The sequence below is a fragment of the Gymnoscopelus microlampas genome (assembly GCF_963454915.1).
Source record: "Gymnoscopelus microlampas genome assembly, chromosome: 10".
NCBI lineage: Eukaryota > Metazoa > Chordata > Actinopteri > Myctophiformes > Myctophidae > Gymnoscopelus > Gymnoscopelus microlampas.
The window spans coordinates 23,239,066-23,254,762 of NC_139947.1; the positions used below are offsets into that span (position 1 = coordinate 23,239,066).

General features: G+C 40.8%; 2 protein-coding genes across 3 annotated transcripts; one reads left to right on the plus strand and one right to left on the minus strand.

Moving 5' to 3' along the window:
* Nucleotides 1–446: 446 nt before the first annotated feature.
* Nucleotides 447–5,163, minus strand: szrd1 (SUZ RNA binding domain containing 1). Of its 2 annotated transcripts, none has more exons than XM_084069899.1 (4): nt 5,026–5,163; nt 3,043–3,092; nt 2,653–2,922; nt 447–2,508 (listed from the first exon to the last, which is right to left on the minus strand). In XM_084069899.1, exons 1-4 carry the CDS (start codon nt 5,074–5,076, stop codon nt 2,397–2,399), a joined length of 483 nt encoding a protein of 160 aa, XP_083926025.1. In that variant the 5' UTR covers nt 5,077–5,163; the 3' UTR covers nt 447–2,396. The 2 variants fall into 2 exon arrangements, with proteins under 2 accessions (XP_083926025.1, XP_083926024.1); XM_084069898.1 differs by having other exon boundaries at nt 447–2,511.
* Nucleotides 5,164–8,895: 3,732 nt separating this feature from the next.
* On the plus strand, nt 8,896–12,338 carry tmem82 (transmembrane protein 82). Its single transcript, XM_084069897.1, is given in 7 exon segments — nt 8,896–9,187; nt 9,363–9,435; nt 9,600–9,795; nt 9,953–10,283; nt 10,286–10,381; nt 10,807–10,994; nt 12,027–12,338. Coding segments are annotated over 7 exon segments (1,041 nt in total). The 5' UTR covers nt 8,896–9,102; the 3' UTR covers nt 12,099–12,338.
* The last annotated feature ends 3,359 nt before the right edge of the window (nt 12,339–15,697 follow it).

Here is a 15,697-nt window from a genome sequence, read left to right on the forward strand (position 1 = left end):
CACATAGATTGCACTGTGAGCAAACTGATTTTAAGAGCAAGACAGACCTCTAGTGGACAAAGGAGAAAAGACATGCGAAAATATTTAAAAGGCAGCAAGTTTCCCTCAATTCAGTCAATGAAAATGTACTCAATCTGATTTTTAAAAAGGTTATGTCCTGTTCTTACAATGTAATAATTAGTGTTGCTTCATTATGTGCTGCTTGACATGATTTTGATTTAGTACCGTTTTTATGTGTTAAGAAAACAAACTTTCTCTCAGACTAACACTGACATCATAGGATTGCATTTTACTTGGTCCTTAGAACTCAATTCGTAACAATTTACCCTGGGATTAGAGATTTAGGTCTGCACAGCACCAGAGCCCATTTGAAGCAACCTTCTTGAATGAACATAGCCATGCCACAGCCAGCCATAGCAATGAGCCTTTAAGTTCAGCACATGAAAGACTTTTTTACAAATTGTTTTTTATTAAATCAGTATTTACAGGCAGTTTGTGTTCTCTCTCTGAGCTCAACCATGTTCGTTTCCCAGCCTTCCAGCTACATTTCCAGAAAAGTTAACGGTATTAGTCATAAATTCCCTTAGATGTAGTTTGTCTTAACTCACTTACATATGGACCATGTTCAGTAAGCAAACAGCAAGAAACCGATACGGGAGGCACAAGCTGAGTTCAACCACTACATGACAATTTTCTGTTGGGAAAAACAAACTCTTGCAATTATGTGCAGCACTGAACATGGCTACAATGAGATCTCCCTCTTGCTATGACATCAGAGGGTGGTGAAGATTTATGAACACCTATTGGGCACAACGGTACTAGACGGCCCAGGAAGTTGCTCCAAGAAGCTTCATTTCTACACCACATAGTTGATTCTACACATTCCATTTTGGTGCCAGAGCATTAACATACCAGCCACGTTCTCAACAATCACACATCCATCACTGTTCCTTATGTGTCCACTTACTTGACATATGGCCATAATGGTGAGCAAACAAGATTCAACTACCTGACAGACAGACCTGGCTTTCATTGGTTCCTTTCATTCCAAAACATGCACTCATCATTGGACAGGGACATATTTTTCAGTGACATTTCACCGCACACTCTACGAGCATTATATTTCTAAAGTAGGTGCCAACCTTAAACATGGACATTTGCTTGCTGTTCATGTTGTCATCACTATAAGAAGAAAAAATACAATCTCAGTTCATTTCATTCATTCAGCCTCTTTCACTTGCACCTGAGTTCATACGTACATCAGTGAAAGACAAATGAAGAAACGAGCACACAGCTGACAGTAGATATGATGAGGGGGTTAACACACCACCTCGACAAACTGACGAGTGAATTACCTGATATACACACACGATTTAAAAATGGGCTTTTAGTTCATTCAGGTTAAAATACTGCGCTGACATCACTACCGTCTTATACAAAAAAGGCAGAAAAGCTGCTTAGAAATGGGCTGAAATACACAATCCCCTCTTCATTTGTCTTTTTGTATTTTTCAATCGTCATTTTACTTTATTTTAAATAGAAATGAGGACCGTCTGAGGAAGATGGCAGAAAAGAGAAGGAAAAAAAAGACAAACCGTAAACAGAACATGTCAAATATTCAACTTCCACACACATCACCCTCAATATTAAAACAAATGGCAATGTACATATTTCATTATTCAAGAGCAAGAAAAATAAAAAAATAAACCCAAAAACATGACAAAGACATTAAAAATAGTTGTGGGTGGGGGCGGTATATCAGGGGAGGTGGATTTTTAGTGATTTCTGGTATTATTATTGCTGGAGAGGCAAACGTGCGCCAGGCGCCAGCCCATCTCATTTTGCCATGGCCCCTGTCACAACTCCCCTCTCTCTCTCTTCTTTATCCATCCTTCACTCAACACTCAAGTCTTTGCCATACAGCAGTGTCCGTAGCTGATATCCAAAGGAGCCTTCAGCTCCATGGGCTTCCTGCCACGGACCAGTCTCAGGACCCACAAAGGACTGAGCAAAAGAAGGAGAAGAATCCCTGGGCTTGGTGGGTGTAGGAGTGTGGGGAGGGGGCAGTCTCTTAAAGGGATCATCACAGTGAGTCCAGAAGATGTCCTTTTATCACAGTGTCAAACAGATTGGAGTGGGGAGACAAGAGAGAACACTTTCCTTTTTCACTTCCTGCACAAGTTATTTCCTCCACTCCAAATTCCACAATTATTAAGTGGGAAGTGGCAGTGGGGTTGTAGCTGTATTCGTAACCCGTCCGACACGTGGAAATGAAAGGAAAGTTGTTTTTTTAAAGCAATGCCGTGTTTGCTAGGAGGCAGGGTAATTTGATATTCCACTCTCCTCCTGTTGGTCTCTCTCTTTTCCCCCCCATGGCTAGGTGGCTCTTGGCCCACTTATCTGTGCTGGCGGAAGCCTTGGGTGCCGTCTGGGCCCGCTGGCTGGCGGACAGCGTGATTGTTTGATCGGGTCTCCTCTGAAGGCGGGGCCGAGTTATTGCGCCCTGGTCTGCTGGAGAAGCACAATAAACATCAGGCGGTTCAGCAGAATGTGGAACATGCAAAGCTTTCAAACAGAGGCAATCCGAGTCAAAAGTGCATGCAAGACACCTAAACTGCACAGGGCCATAGAGCAAAAAGTGAATATTATTACCTGTCCGTGGTGGGCTTATCCTGAGGCGACTCTTCGGGGCTGGCACTGCCCAATATTCTTTTTCTGGCCTCTGCGTACTCGGCCTCACGCTGGGCCAGAGACTTGACCTGTGTGGTAGGCCTGTTCTGAGTTATAGGCGACCCCAGTGTCCCGTTGCTGGAGGGGCGCTTCAAGATTCGGATCTGGGGTGGCGGCGCTGCCGGCAGAGACTCATCCTGGATCACTATGGCTGTCTTCAACGGTGAACGTGAAGAATTGTTACTGGACACTCTGGAAACAAAAATGGACAAATGACATTTACATTATAGGAGGACGGTGTCCATAGAATCTTAGACTGAACCAAACAAGGAGAATTAGGGGGCCGTTTAGCTTTTGCTTTGCAGTACTTACTTTTCTTTCTGGCTGATCCTTAGCTTCTCCTCTAATCTTCTTTCCATTTCCTGTAATAAAAGAAATATCCAAAGATATGACGCTGTGATTACAAGACATTCAAATTGAATTTAGAAACATTTAGCATGTAGGTAGTAAGTCAGAGAGGCCAACAGACGGGAGGCTAGTTTCAGTTTCAAGCTATTTATAAGTTACTTCTGTGGGGCACTTGCCAAGCCATGTTTTTCTTCTCCCCTACCATGGAACTTCAATGACGTTACATGTGCCCATGAAATGATCCTAGGTTTTAGACAAACAGGTCCACATTTGCCATAAGAAATGTTGTAAACTTCTGACATGGGGAGTACCCTAATGCTATGAAATTACTGTGTGTGTGTGTGTGTGTGTGTGTGTGTGTGTGTGTGTGTGTGTGTGTGTGTGTGTGTGTGTGTGTGTGTGTGTGTAAGAATATAAACGCATATCAAAGTGGGGTCCATGCAGGGACCCCCAGGGGTTCCTTTAGGATTTATGGATCTTTAACTCGTGTTTACAAATGGAAGGGTTGAGAATCACTGGTTTACGTCCTTATACCAATGGTTCTCAAACGTTTAAAAGTCAAGGTCTCCCCTTAACTCTGAGAGTATACAAATGGAATCAAATGGACCCATTTGTATACTGTCAGAGTTACAGACGTGTAAAGATCCATTTAGAACCCCCAAAAGGAACCCTGAGTCCCTGGAATCCACAGAACAACTGCCTTAATTATACACTCAAAGTTACTAGTTGACGTTATTAACTGCCCCTATACTAGTAACTAGTTGCCACTACCAGGCTTCAAGGCCTAACTACCTGGTACCTGTTGACAACATGTTATGCTGTCAACTGTCAGGGAACCCGCTACAAGACAGAGACCAAGGATATCTAAATGACGTCATAAACAATCAGGGAAGTCTCGTACAACTACAATAAATTAATGTAACATATTTATGCAACACCGAATGAAACCCCTTGGGGAGCGTTCACCAACACGAAGCGGGTGCGACATTGGTTGGAGGAACATTAATAAAAATAATGCGAAAAGAAATATTAGCTTTCAGATCGGCTATTTTCGTCACTCGAAAAGGTATGTCCGCCTTTCGGGGACACCTCGTTGTGACATCACCAACGCATCCTTTGGCATATTTACCGTGGGTATAACACGCAGACAACTACCAAGTTAAGTTTAGCTCACATGCTAACTAGCGGCTAACGTTAGCAAAGCCCTTCCTTGCCGGGAGGACCGTCACGAATCCCCCTCCAAAAAAACTCATGAAGTTCTCCTTTTTTTGACCCACCGCCATGTCATCAGCTTGAACAAGTTCACATTATTTATTAGTTGACGTCTTTCTTAGGCACGGTGGCTAACGTGTTAGCTACGTTAGCTCACATTAAGTTGTGTTGGGCTAACCAGCGTTGCCATAATTTGTGAGAGAAATAAGCAACCAGGTCTAGGAAAACAAGCCCAAAAGAAGAAACAACTAGGCCACATAGGCACTCTAAACCGTCGGCTATTTGAAAATAACCGGTCTACAAGCTCACAACGCGTCGCATCGAGCTTGTGGATCTGCCATTTTCAAAAAACTTGCAATAATATGTGGAATATTGGAACATTTAAACATTCTAAAAACACCAATGCTCCCCTGGGCACTAAACACAAAACACGCAAGCCTATAAATAAGCAAGCACACCTTAGAAACAAGCCCAAACGCAAACCCACCAAGATTTACAAGCAACTTTACAGAAAAAGAAGTCGCTTATAAATAAGCCGACATGGCAACTTTGGGGCTAACATGCTAACACGGATGGCCTGTTACAGAGAGAGGAGTCGTGACATGATGGGGGGGGGGTGATGACTTGTTCCCACAGCGGATCTCCTGGGATCCATAAAGCCCAGGAGATCCAGCCTGGTCCTGGATGCGTTTCTATTCAACCGTAACGACAACGTGAAACTCGTGCTTCTCTTACCCCGCTGTCCGCGGCTTCCTCCCAACTTTCGGCGACCTCCTCATCCTCCATGTTTCATTCTGTTTCAGGCCGACACGCTGCTGCTGCTGTCGGGACGGAGGGGCTCCGTCGTCACGTCTGATCTGATGATGGTCCGCCCCGTTCACGTAGTACACACACACACACACACACACACACACACACACACACACACACACACACACACACACACACACACACACACACACACACACACACACACACACACACACACACACACACACACACCTAAGTAAATCTACTCAAGTCTGTACTTATAAGAACAATTTTGAGGTAGTTTTACTTTCTTCAGTAGTTCCAATTTGTATTAAATACTTTACTTCTACTCCACTACGCGTCAGAGTCAAATATAGTACTTTTACTCCACTACAATTATATGAACTTTAGTTACTAGTTACTTTGTAGATTTGGATTATTATTACAAAACACCACGCTAACCACTTCAGCCATATATATATATATATATATATATATATATATATATATATATATATATATATATATATATATATATATATATATATATATACATATATATATATATATATATATATATATATACATATATATATATATATATATATATATATATATATATATATATATATATATATATATATATATATATATATATATATATATATATATATATATGCCAATGATGAGTACTTTTCACTTTTTTAAAATAAGCCATTGTGCTTAACACACACGCCACAGCAAAATCCTCAGCGTTATTAAAGCTGCAAGCCATAGGTTTCACCAGAAGAGAGGCGTGTTACTTGGGCTTATGAGCATCAGGCTGTACTACTTATTCAATAAAATAAGTTTCGTATTGCTGCTTTAATTTATTTTGGTACCTTTTGACACATTACTAGTAACATGGTTACAAATGGATCAAGTAATCTACATTTGGATTTGACCGTGTAGCCTACTGCTGTGAATGCATGTTTTTTATTTGTTTATTACAAATCATCATGACACACAAAACATTCCCATTCCCATATTACACAAACAACACAGATTAATTTAATTTATGGAAAAAAGGGGCATCATGACTAGTCAAATAGACACTGCTTCTTTCCTTCAATCAAGGCAAACACACACGGATATAATATAAGCAAAGAAGAAACTGGTAAACGTGCGGTTGCATGACCAGAGAGAATGAGAGAGAAGTCTCATGATGTTTCAGGATGTATTTACCATTTTCTCATGTGAGCATGTGAGAAGAGATATTTAACAACTGTCACCAAGTGTTCTGTAGTCTGCAAAATAAAGACAGCCAAAGTCTATCTTGTGAAATTTAACATATATTGCACTAATAGTTTTATTGGATGATGAAATCTGAATATAAATGCTATATTTGCTAAATGTAGCCTAGTGTAAATATCCTGACACCTGTATGGACACATGATTAGTAGTAATCATGAGTGAGAATGTTCAATGTTGCATCTCTTTGCATGAGGTACAAGAGATCCAATTACTGCAGCCCTCGTGCACTGCTGCTCACACACCGGGAAAGAGTGCTCTACTGTAATTCTTTAGAGCACCTGGTCAGTGACTTTTGTCACTGCCCTGCAGGGCAGGGAACCAACATGCCAACTGCTTGTACATGTTGGAAAAACATGTAACTACAGCATGTTACAGCTGTCTTGACCTGGTAAAAGTAACACAGCTGTCCAGTCTTTCTGCATTTCCTGTCATGTGTGGCATGCAGGGATCACACAGCTGGAACAGATGGCATTGGAGCCTCCTCTGTGTCACTAAGACTCACCTTCATGTCCAGCTCATTCCTAGCACATTCTGGGAGGCTCACCTTACTCCCTGTAAGGTGAGCCTTTTTCTGAAGTCAATGTTTGTGCTATTCAACAGTTATAAGGGGTTCACAATTGCATAATCCAAATGTTTTGGATTATTAGGGGGTCATTGATTTGGTCCTCCAATTACAAGGGCTGATCAAAAAGTACTTAGCATTTAGTTTAGAAAATATGATGTACTGTCCCCTTCAAGCTACTCTCTCCCAGATGACACACAGTTGTCTCAACATTCCTGACACTATCGGAAGCCATTCTGGAAGCCTTCAACTGGTATGCCTCCAAGTTCTGCTGTCACATAATTATGGATGGTCGGAATGTCATAGAATCTCTTTCTGCTTCATCCTTCATTGAGATTTTTGGGAACTGAAAACAAAACAAAAACACGCTGAGGGTGTGGTTTTGTCCCCCTACCAAACATTCTTGAATAGAAACAGTGGTATGCAACAGAATATAGTCATGGTGCACAGACCAGTGACCATTTTTCCACTGTGCAGCATTTTCTCCAAACTTCATCCTTCAATTGAACTAAGACCTCTTTAAAAATGTCTCTGACCATCAGGTCCACTGCCACCACCTGTGATAGATAAAGTCTCAGCACAAGACTATATGGACATTTGTGTAAGTAACAGTATGAGCTAAATAAGCATGATTATTTACAGATTCATGCAGTTTTTGTTTTAATATTGATTTTTGTTTTGTTTTCCATGTCCGTGTTCAAGGCTCTGACATCAGCAGGGAAAAGCCTCTTCCTAAACCTTGAGCCCCGGGCTGTGAGACACCTGAAGTGCCTGTTCGTCTGCATCATTGCAAACACTCCGTTACTGGGGTGCTGTTTGTCCTTCATAATCCTCTTAGCCCTCCCCAAGCACCAACTATCATACATGCAAGTCCTGCAGGGACCGGACGGATGGCCCCTGTCGGGATGCTCTGGGTGGTATAGTAGTAAAAGGACCTTCTGTGAGATCAAAGAAGCGCAGAGCTCATATGTTCTTTTCGATTGTTATGTTGGCTAAGCAGCACAAACGTTATGCAAAGCTCAGCCAGTTAGTGAAGCCGACAGGTTGGGTTAGCCAATCGGGGAAGCCGATGCCACTCGCAGACCTGCAGTCAGATTTGTAGTTTTCTGTTGTCTGAGACTGTTAGTCCAGCCGCATTGCCACTTGGCACTGCACACCCCCAGGGTCATGTGAGACATACACATCAAGTTTAAGGCTGTTTGGTCGGACAGTGCCCGAGTTATGCCCAGGACAGACAGACAGACAGATATATGTAGGGTTTGTGCAGTGCGCTGGGGTTCTTGTTATGACCATGTAAAAGGTTGATGGAAGGAGAGGTTATGATTTATAATGGCTTAAGAAAATTCCCCAAACCTTACCATCTAGATTAAACTCTTATATAATGCACTGTATGTGTACACTATATACCCAACATTGATGGTGTTAAAAAATAATAAAGATTGAGCTACTTGCATACTAGTAAACATAGATGATCGTGATTTTTAGAAAATCATAATTTATAGAGATCTATAGAAAATATAGAAATTGCACACATAAATTACAATGAAGCTGTCTGTAATGTAATTCCATATTTATTTTACTGTGATGCACTGTGATGTGCGTTATTAACATTTTTAATAAAGGATTTGGGCCTTTTTAGATGATTAAAGGATTTAAATTAGTCAGTTCTTCTCAGACTCCTAAAGAAAGAAACAAATGCTTATCAGTTGTAAAGTCACAGTGCAATCAAGTATTAAATGTACTTGGCTCTCATGTCACTACAGTATTACTGTAGTTTAACTGTAATATATATTTAAAAGATATATTATAAGGAGTAAAAGTGTTTATCAAAAGACATATTCTATGTAGATACCATAGATTTATACTGCCATATTTAATGTCTTCCTTGCCTTTAGACTAGAGTGTAATATTCATTATATTATGGAGCGATAGTCTCACCGTTATGAGTCAGACTGCAGTGAGCCTCAGATCAACCTGAAACTATCAGATGACCTTTGGAACGAGCCAAGCCTCTGACAAGGCAAAGAGCAATGTCAGTGCCACGGAAATATCCGTAGAGACGATGAATATTTAACATTCTTGTAATCAGATCTGGAATAATCAGTGATTTTCACTTGATTGTGGGTGGAGTCATTCATTTTAATATGATGCTTTTCTCTAGAACCTAATTAAGTCATTTGTGCTGTAAAAACAAGTCCTTCAGGACAATGTTTTCCATGTTTACCTCGTTGCTTCCTAATTTGTCAGCATGGCAGATTCTGGATGCGAATCCACTGGATAGTTTACTTCAAGGTGAGCTCCTTGCTTAATTTCCATTTATCTAGCTTAGGTAGAGCTTTGACAGCGATTGCACTTTACAATATCTAGATTGCCACTTAGCTTCAGTGTGGCTATTTCTAAATCCTATTAGAGAGAGAAATGTGTTGTTTGTGATGACAAATGATGGCATCTAATATCTGACCTACAGGGCTGATAGGTGCATGTGGGATCTCTGTGCTATGTAACCTGATGAGAGTGCATGTATTCTTAGAGGCTGAGACGTGAGTTTAAAAAAGTTATTTGATATGTTCATGAAGATTAATTTGAATGTTTATGTTCAATACCTGGTCAAATTACAAAAAAAGTTTTTATATTTACTCCACTCTTATCAAAACTTTGCTTTCATACGTTCCTCTTTTTTCTCCCCCTCAACCAATCACTGTAGCGATGAAAGTGATGGTGGAGACAGATCAGGCCAGAAGACACCCAGACATCAAAGCAGAGCTAAAAGTGGGTTGGGTGGAACGCTCCATTTCTTCTTTTTGATGGGGCTGCTGGCTGTGGTTGGATCCCGAGTGGCCTCCCTGGTGGTTCTAGAGTTTTCTCTTCGAGCTCTTTCTGCTTGGCTCACAACTAGACCAGTAAGATACTATACCGTATGATCCGAAACGTCGAAAAGCAGTTACCAGTTACATGCCTTGTATATGAATCATTCAAATGTACAGAGCTCCATTCATTGTTTTAATTACATTATTTAATTACAGTTTGTTTTGATTTGCCCCTCACCTGCATCTCCAGCCTTCAAGATCCCAGGAGTCAAAGAGGTTTCTGCAGCACCTGCTAGTTCAGTGCCAGTTCTCCTTGGGTTGTGCCCTAAGCTGTAGTCTAAACTTCCTCCATGAGGGGGCACCCCAACGCTTGCTATGCCTGCTCCTGGCTGCAGCACTCAGCTGGTTCCTGGCCAGGCAGGCCGCACATCTCCTGCACCATGTTGTTGCTCTGTACAAACTCCACAGCTCCCAGCGATACTGTTGCGTGTGCATCGGCCTCCTTTCATCAGGGGACTCCTTGCTACCCGTTCTGTGCAGGGCACTGGTATTTACCTTTGCTGTGGCTGCGATAGCTGCCATATGATCATCAATAAATACTTCCTGTCTGCAACAGAGGCCCTCAGGTTCTGGACACCACTAACTATATGCTATACACTATTGGTGGTCTACATGCAGGGTGAGATGAGATCCATACAGACTGGCCTAAATTAGGCTACAGGAAATTGGTAGTTTATGTCAGATTATGTTATATGACCCTGATGTATTCTATATCGCTGACCCATCAGGTAATAACCCCCTTAATAATCCCATGGCCCTTGAGAAAAATTTGATCATGGACCCCAACTAAAAAGTGTCCCTTTATTGATTATTCAGCTGTTTCTTGAATCAGGGTACTAAAAGCATGTGTGTGTGATATGATATCCTTGTTTTTAAATTCAGATAACTGATGGCCTCAATAATTTCAAATTGTGATAAATAGGAGGTTAAATAGAAAACGTGGCCTAGCAGCTGTCCACAGTAGTCTATCTCTTTAATAGTTAACTTAATTTTATAAATGATCTACATGAAACTACCGCAATGTTGTTGTTGTTGTTGTGACAGACGAGCAGCAGCGTCATCCCAACGGTCTGGCCGTTCTTAACACGGTGGTTGTGCGTCTCGGGGGCCTGTTGGTCCTGATGCTGACTGTGGGCCGCTGGGCGGACGTGATTCACATCCTCATCTGCTTCCTGGGCGAGGCCAGCTGTCTACTTCCCACCATGGACTTGCTAGGTGTTGTGTCCTCACAGGTCAGTGAGTCTGTCTGGATACATCATATACACTGAAAGATCTTCAGTCCTCCTTTAACCAAAAAGACCCATACGGGTCCAAATGGAGTGGACCGATAAAGGTCCCTTTGTACACTGTCTGAGTTGCAAATGGATAAATCATCACCCAGGACTTTATTGGGTCCAAAACACTTTCTGTTGAACATCTGATCAACTCTGTGTCGGGACACAAACCGTTCCTTGTAATGTGCTCATTATAGACTGTGTCACAGGTTGAGCCTGAAAGTCACAAATTTGGATCCCAGACAGAAAAAAGTGTAAGCCTGATAGCCTACTGTATTAGCAATTAATTTATAGGTTTCTTAAACCTTGATTTCAGTATTGCTCAGCATTTGTTTGAAAGTGCAATTTAAAGAAAATGTAGAAGACTCGTACAAAGTACATTTAGAGATTCAGACTGCCTTAAAGCTGCCTGCAATCCAGAACTTATTTTGATTAATACAATGTTATTTTAAGCAATCTGTATGATAGTTGAGTATGTTAATACAATATAACTAGCACAAACGCATTGATTAGAGGTGGTCTCCCTACTTATCCTTTGTGAAAATTAGACACTGGTATGAGTTTGGACACCCACTGGTTGACAGGTAACCTCGTTCCCAGGCTTTTCTCATCTCACAAGGAGAAAAGCCTGGAAAAGAACTACAGCCGAAAGTGTCTATAGACTTCCGTTGTATGCACTTCCACCAATCACAACATGGTTTTCATGCCCTGGGAATGTAAACAGATCTTCACAGCATCAACGTAACTTCCTTGGGTGGTACTTCCTGTACGTCCACTTAAGACACTTTCATTAGCAGTTCCTGCCTAACGTAGTTGACAGGTAGTACTGCCTGAAGCTCATAAGGAGAATATATTCCCAGGCCAAGCGTGGATTTCCTTTGGGCTGGGTGGTAGATATTTGCTCTCCCGTGCTGGGTAGATTGATGTTCTTCCCAACAGTGGCTGTCTTCTATCTCATTTTATGTCGTTTTCTGTGTGCGCAAACTGTAGGATGAAGAGGAAGACTATAAAGAATACATCAGAAGAGAGAGACAACGGAAAGCACCAAAGGAGGGGCACTGAAGTTAACTACCCTGGCAAAGAATAATTAACATTGATTCTTTCTCATAGATTCCTTAAAATATGTCCCAATGTGCCATTTGAAACTATTTCATATACTTTTATGCAGAACAACTTTTGTAAAGTAACATGATGAAAAATAGACAGTATGTTACAGTGGAACCTGAAGGTATTCAACCCTTAACATTTGGCATTATTTGTGGTATCAAAGCTTGAATTCCAAATGGATTCATTCAAGATATTTCCAAAATAGTAGGCTACATAATACATCATGATGAAAGAGGAAATGTATTGAAAAAATATCAATCAATACTTTGTAATTTTGCCTCATGATCCGTGGATTCTTATTTGTTTTTTTGAACATCAAGCTAATAGTTATAAGCTATACTGTATAATATATGCGCTATCACAGTTGAAACTCGAGAACAGCAAGAACATAGAAGACAATACAATGCCAAAGATGTGGGATTTATAATGGAGCCAATGCATATGATCAAACTGTTTGATCATAGTTGTCATAGAAAGCACAGAACAGTTTATTCATATAGTTTGCAAACCTAGATTGGCATCTTGTCGATAGTGTATCAAGCGCCAACTTGTACTACACTATAGCCCTGTGTCTAAACCTGAGAATGCAGTGCAATCCGGGGAGAAGGACACAGATTGATATAAGGTGTGAGGTGTTGAACAACAAACATTACAACTGTGTCTTAAGGAACAATAAACAAATGCTTAATCTTACTACAGTACATGTCATGTTCATATAGAGCTGGTGACTGTGTAACCACCTGGATTTAAACCTCGGTTTGGAAACCAAACATCTCCCATCCAGTCAACTCTGCTACCCTAGACGTACTTATGACTGAATAAGAAAATACAAGGCGCATACCACAAAGGCTCTAATGCGAGACGCAGGTTCGATTCCCCAGCAGCGTGTCACTCCCTATCTGGCTGACTGCCTGTCTCTTTAATGTGTACTGTCAATAATGGCAGAAAATCCCCAATTTTTTTTTGGAAAAGACAAGATAGCCTACTATAAAAGACTTGACATTGTATGTCAAAACAACGTGACAATAAGTTGTCAAAGTATGTATGACACAAAATGGTGTTAACATATCAGCAAGTGTTCTTGCTGGCTTTGTACGTCTGGATTTTGGTCAGAAGACGAATTATTTGGTCAGATGACCTAATTGTAAGTCAAGGTCAGGCATTTCAGGCTTCACTTTTTCTTTTCTTTTTTAGCACACTAAACAAATAGTAGTTATAAAATACAGCATTTATAAAATATGAGCACAGATAACAATGCCTCACCTTTTTTTTATTATTATCATATTGCAGGTTTATTAAGTCTAAGCAAGTAACCTACTGATGATCATCTTTATAGTATTTATCAACTGAACAAAGGCTCGTCCGTTCCCACACCAACGGCCTATTACAGTATGTTATTGTGGTGGGCGTTGGGCCCTCGATCACAGATTCGACAGCTTCAAAAGAAGGCAAAATGGCTGACGACAATGTTAATGGTGTAAAGTCACACAAAATGGCGTTACACAAAGAAATGGCTACTTAAACTTAGCTTGTATGCATTCTTGTACTCTATACATTCAAAGAGCAATGTCAAACATCACTTTGCAGCCTTTTGCTTTTATAATTGGACTAGCCTAATTCAAGACAATAAAATGTTTAAAAAAAAGAAACCTCTATGCCATTTGTGACACTGCCATTTTGTTATAACCTATTCGTCTTCATAATAAGTGACAGCCTTACTTGCACACAATTTTACATTGCTCTAAATTATATCCCCGACCACCCCAAATTGAATCCACATTTTGACGCTGGTTTGGTGCCCATTGGGTGTATCTTTATTGAAAAGCTGTGAAGTGACAGGATGTATATTCCACGGGGATTTTTTTTATAATTCCGTCATTATTCCACGTGAAAAAAGGCTTGTGGAATAACATAGGAGGGTTTATAATATAAACCTGCGTGGCGGTCCGCTTTATTTCCAAGATAATCCAGGACTCGGATCGCTTGAGATGGAATTTTGGTTTCGTTATTCCACCACAAAATGTTGGCCTTGACAGTGAGCAAAATTGTACTATCCAGTGGTTTATTGAATTATTGCTTTATTTAATAGGATAGTTCCCATAAATGAAGATGAATTCGATGGAGACGGGGTGGTTAGGTTGTTTCCAGGAGGAGCGCCCGACCGCCGTGAAGATCGCCATTGAAATGGTAGTTATTCTCTCGGAAACGACAGTTACGTTCTTTACCAGTGTTGCCAGATTGTGTGAGAGAACTAAGCAAGCAGGTTTATGAAAACAAGCCCAAAATAAGCAATTTATTGGCCACATGAACAGAAAGAAAAATAGAACACAACACTGCTTTAAACCTTTATACGTTGGCTATTTGAAAATAGCTGATCTACAAGGTGGTGTGATGCGTTGTGAGCTCGTAGATCTGCTATTTTCAAAGAAAAATCTTGGAGGAAAAAAAAGTGAAAATGAAGGAATATTATCAAACACACAAAATCTTGTATGGGGGACGGGGTCTCTGGCACAAAATATTTTCAGAAGGTTGGGTCCACAGACAAATAGCCTACATATTAATTTGAGGGTCCTTGACATGAAAATGTTTGAGAACCACTGGTTTAAACGGAAACAAGCCCCAAATAAGCAACTACACTATAGAAACAAGCCAAAAAAAAAACGCAACCCGCGACTACCAATATTTACAAGCGAATTTACAGAAAAGCAAACCCAAAGTCGCTTATAATAAGCCGACATGGCAACGCTGTTCTTTACCGAGCCTATTTCTAGACGAGAGGCGGTCCGCTGCGCATGCGCTCTCTTTTAATTTAACCCTCGATGTACGCCGGTGTCGTGCGCCGAAAACAGTCAATTTACAAGCCCACAACACGTCCGATGGGCGACGATTTGTGGGCTTGTAAGTCGGCTATTTTCGGCACGCGACACCGATGTACGCCAAATTATAGCCTATTTAAGTATTTGCTTTTTTTCTCCTTCTCCTTTTCCTTTTACCGCAGTGTTGCGCATGCGTGGGTCTATTTTAGAAAGAATGAAATGTTCCTTCCCTGACCAACGGGAAAAAAAGAAGAAAAAAAAAACATCTACGTTGTATTGTGTTGAATGTGTTCTGTTTATTTTGTTCCTCAGATCATCTGAGTTACACCCAGGGGCGAAACAAATATATTTAGTAGGCCAACACTTTGGTTGTTTTGTTGGGCTTTTGGACCCGACTCGAGTCTGATTGCTTGTGTTAGACTACCTATTTATTACCTATGGGCTATGACTACCCTAAAAAAAGAAAGAAAATAGAACCCGGACTAGACCAAGTAGGCTAGCTGAGAAATCTACACTCAAAGTTGTACTTACAACCCCTTTAGAGGCTAAGAGCATTTATTGGGGTAGCCTTTGTGCTGTTCAGCTATGATCACTTAGATGTTCTATTTCCTTTGCTCACAGAGACAGTTTCCCAGACACACAGATCCTACAGATTCCTCTTTGTTTCCCAGGAGTGGTCATGATTCCCACGCTTTGTATATAATGATTTACTTTCACAAAATTGCCTATTCATATGAA

Coding starts and splice junctions, on each gene's coding strand:
- szrd1 (XM_084069898.1), bottom strand. CDS start 5,076: ATGGAGGATGAGGAGGTCGCCGAAAGTTGGGAGGAAGCCGCGGACAGC. Junction 2,923..3,042: donor AGGATCAGCCAGAAAGAAAA/GTAAGTACTGCA, acceptor TTTTGTTTCCAG/AGTGTCCAGTAACAATTCTT. Junction 2,512..2,652: donor GATAAGCCCACCACGGACAG/GTAATAATATTC, acceptor GTGCTTCTCCAG/CAGACCAGGGCGCAATAACT.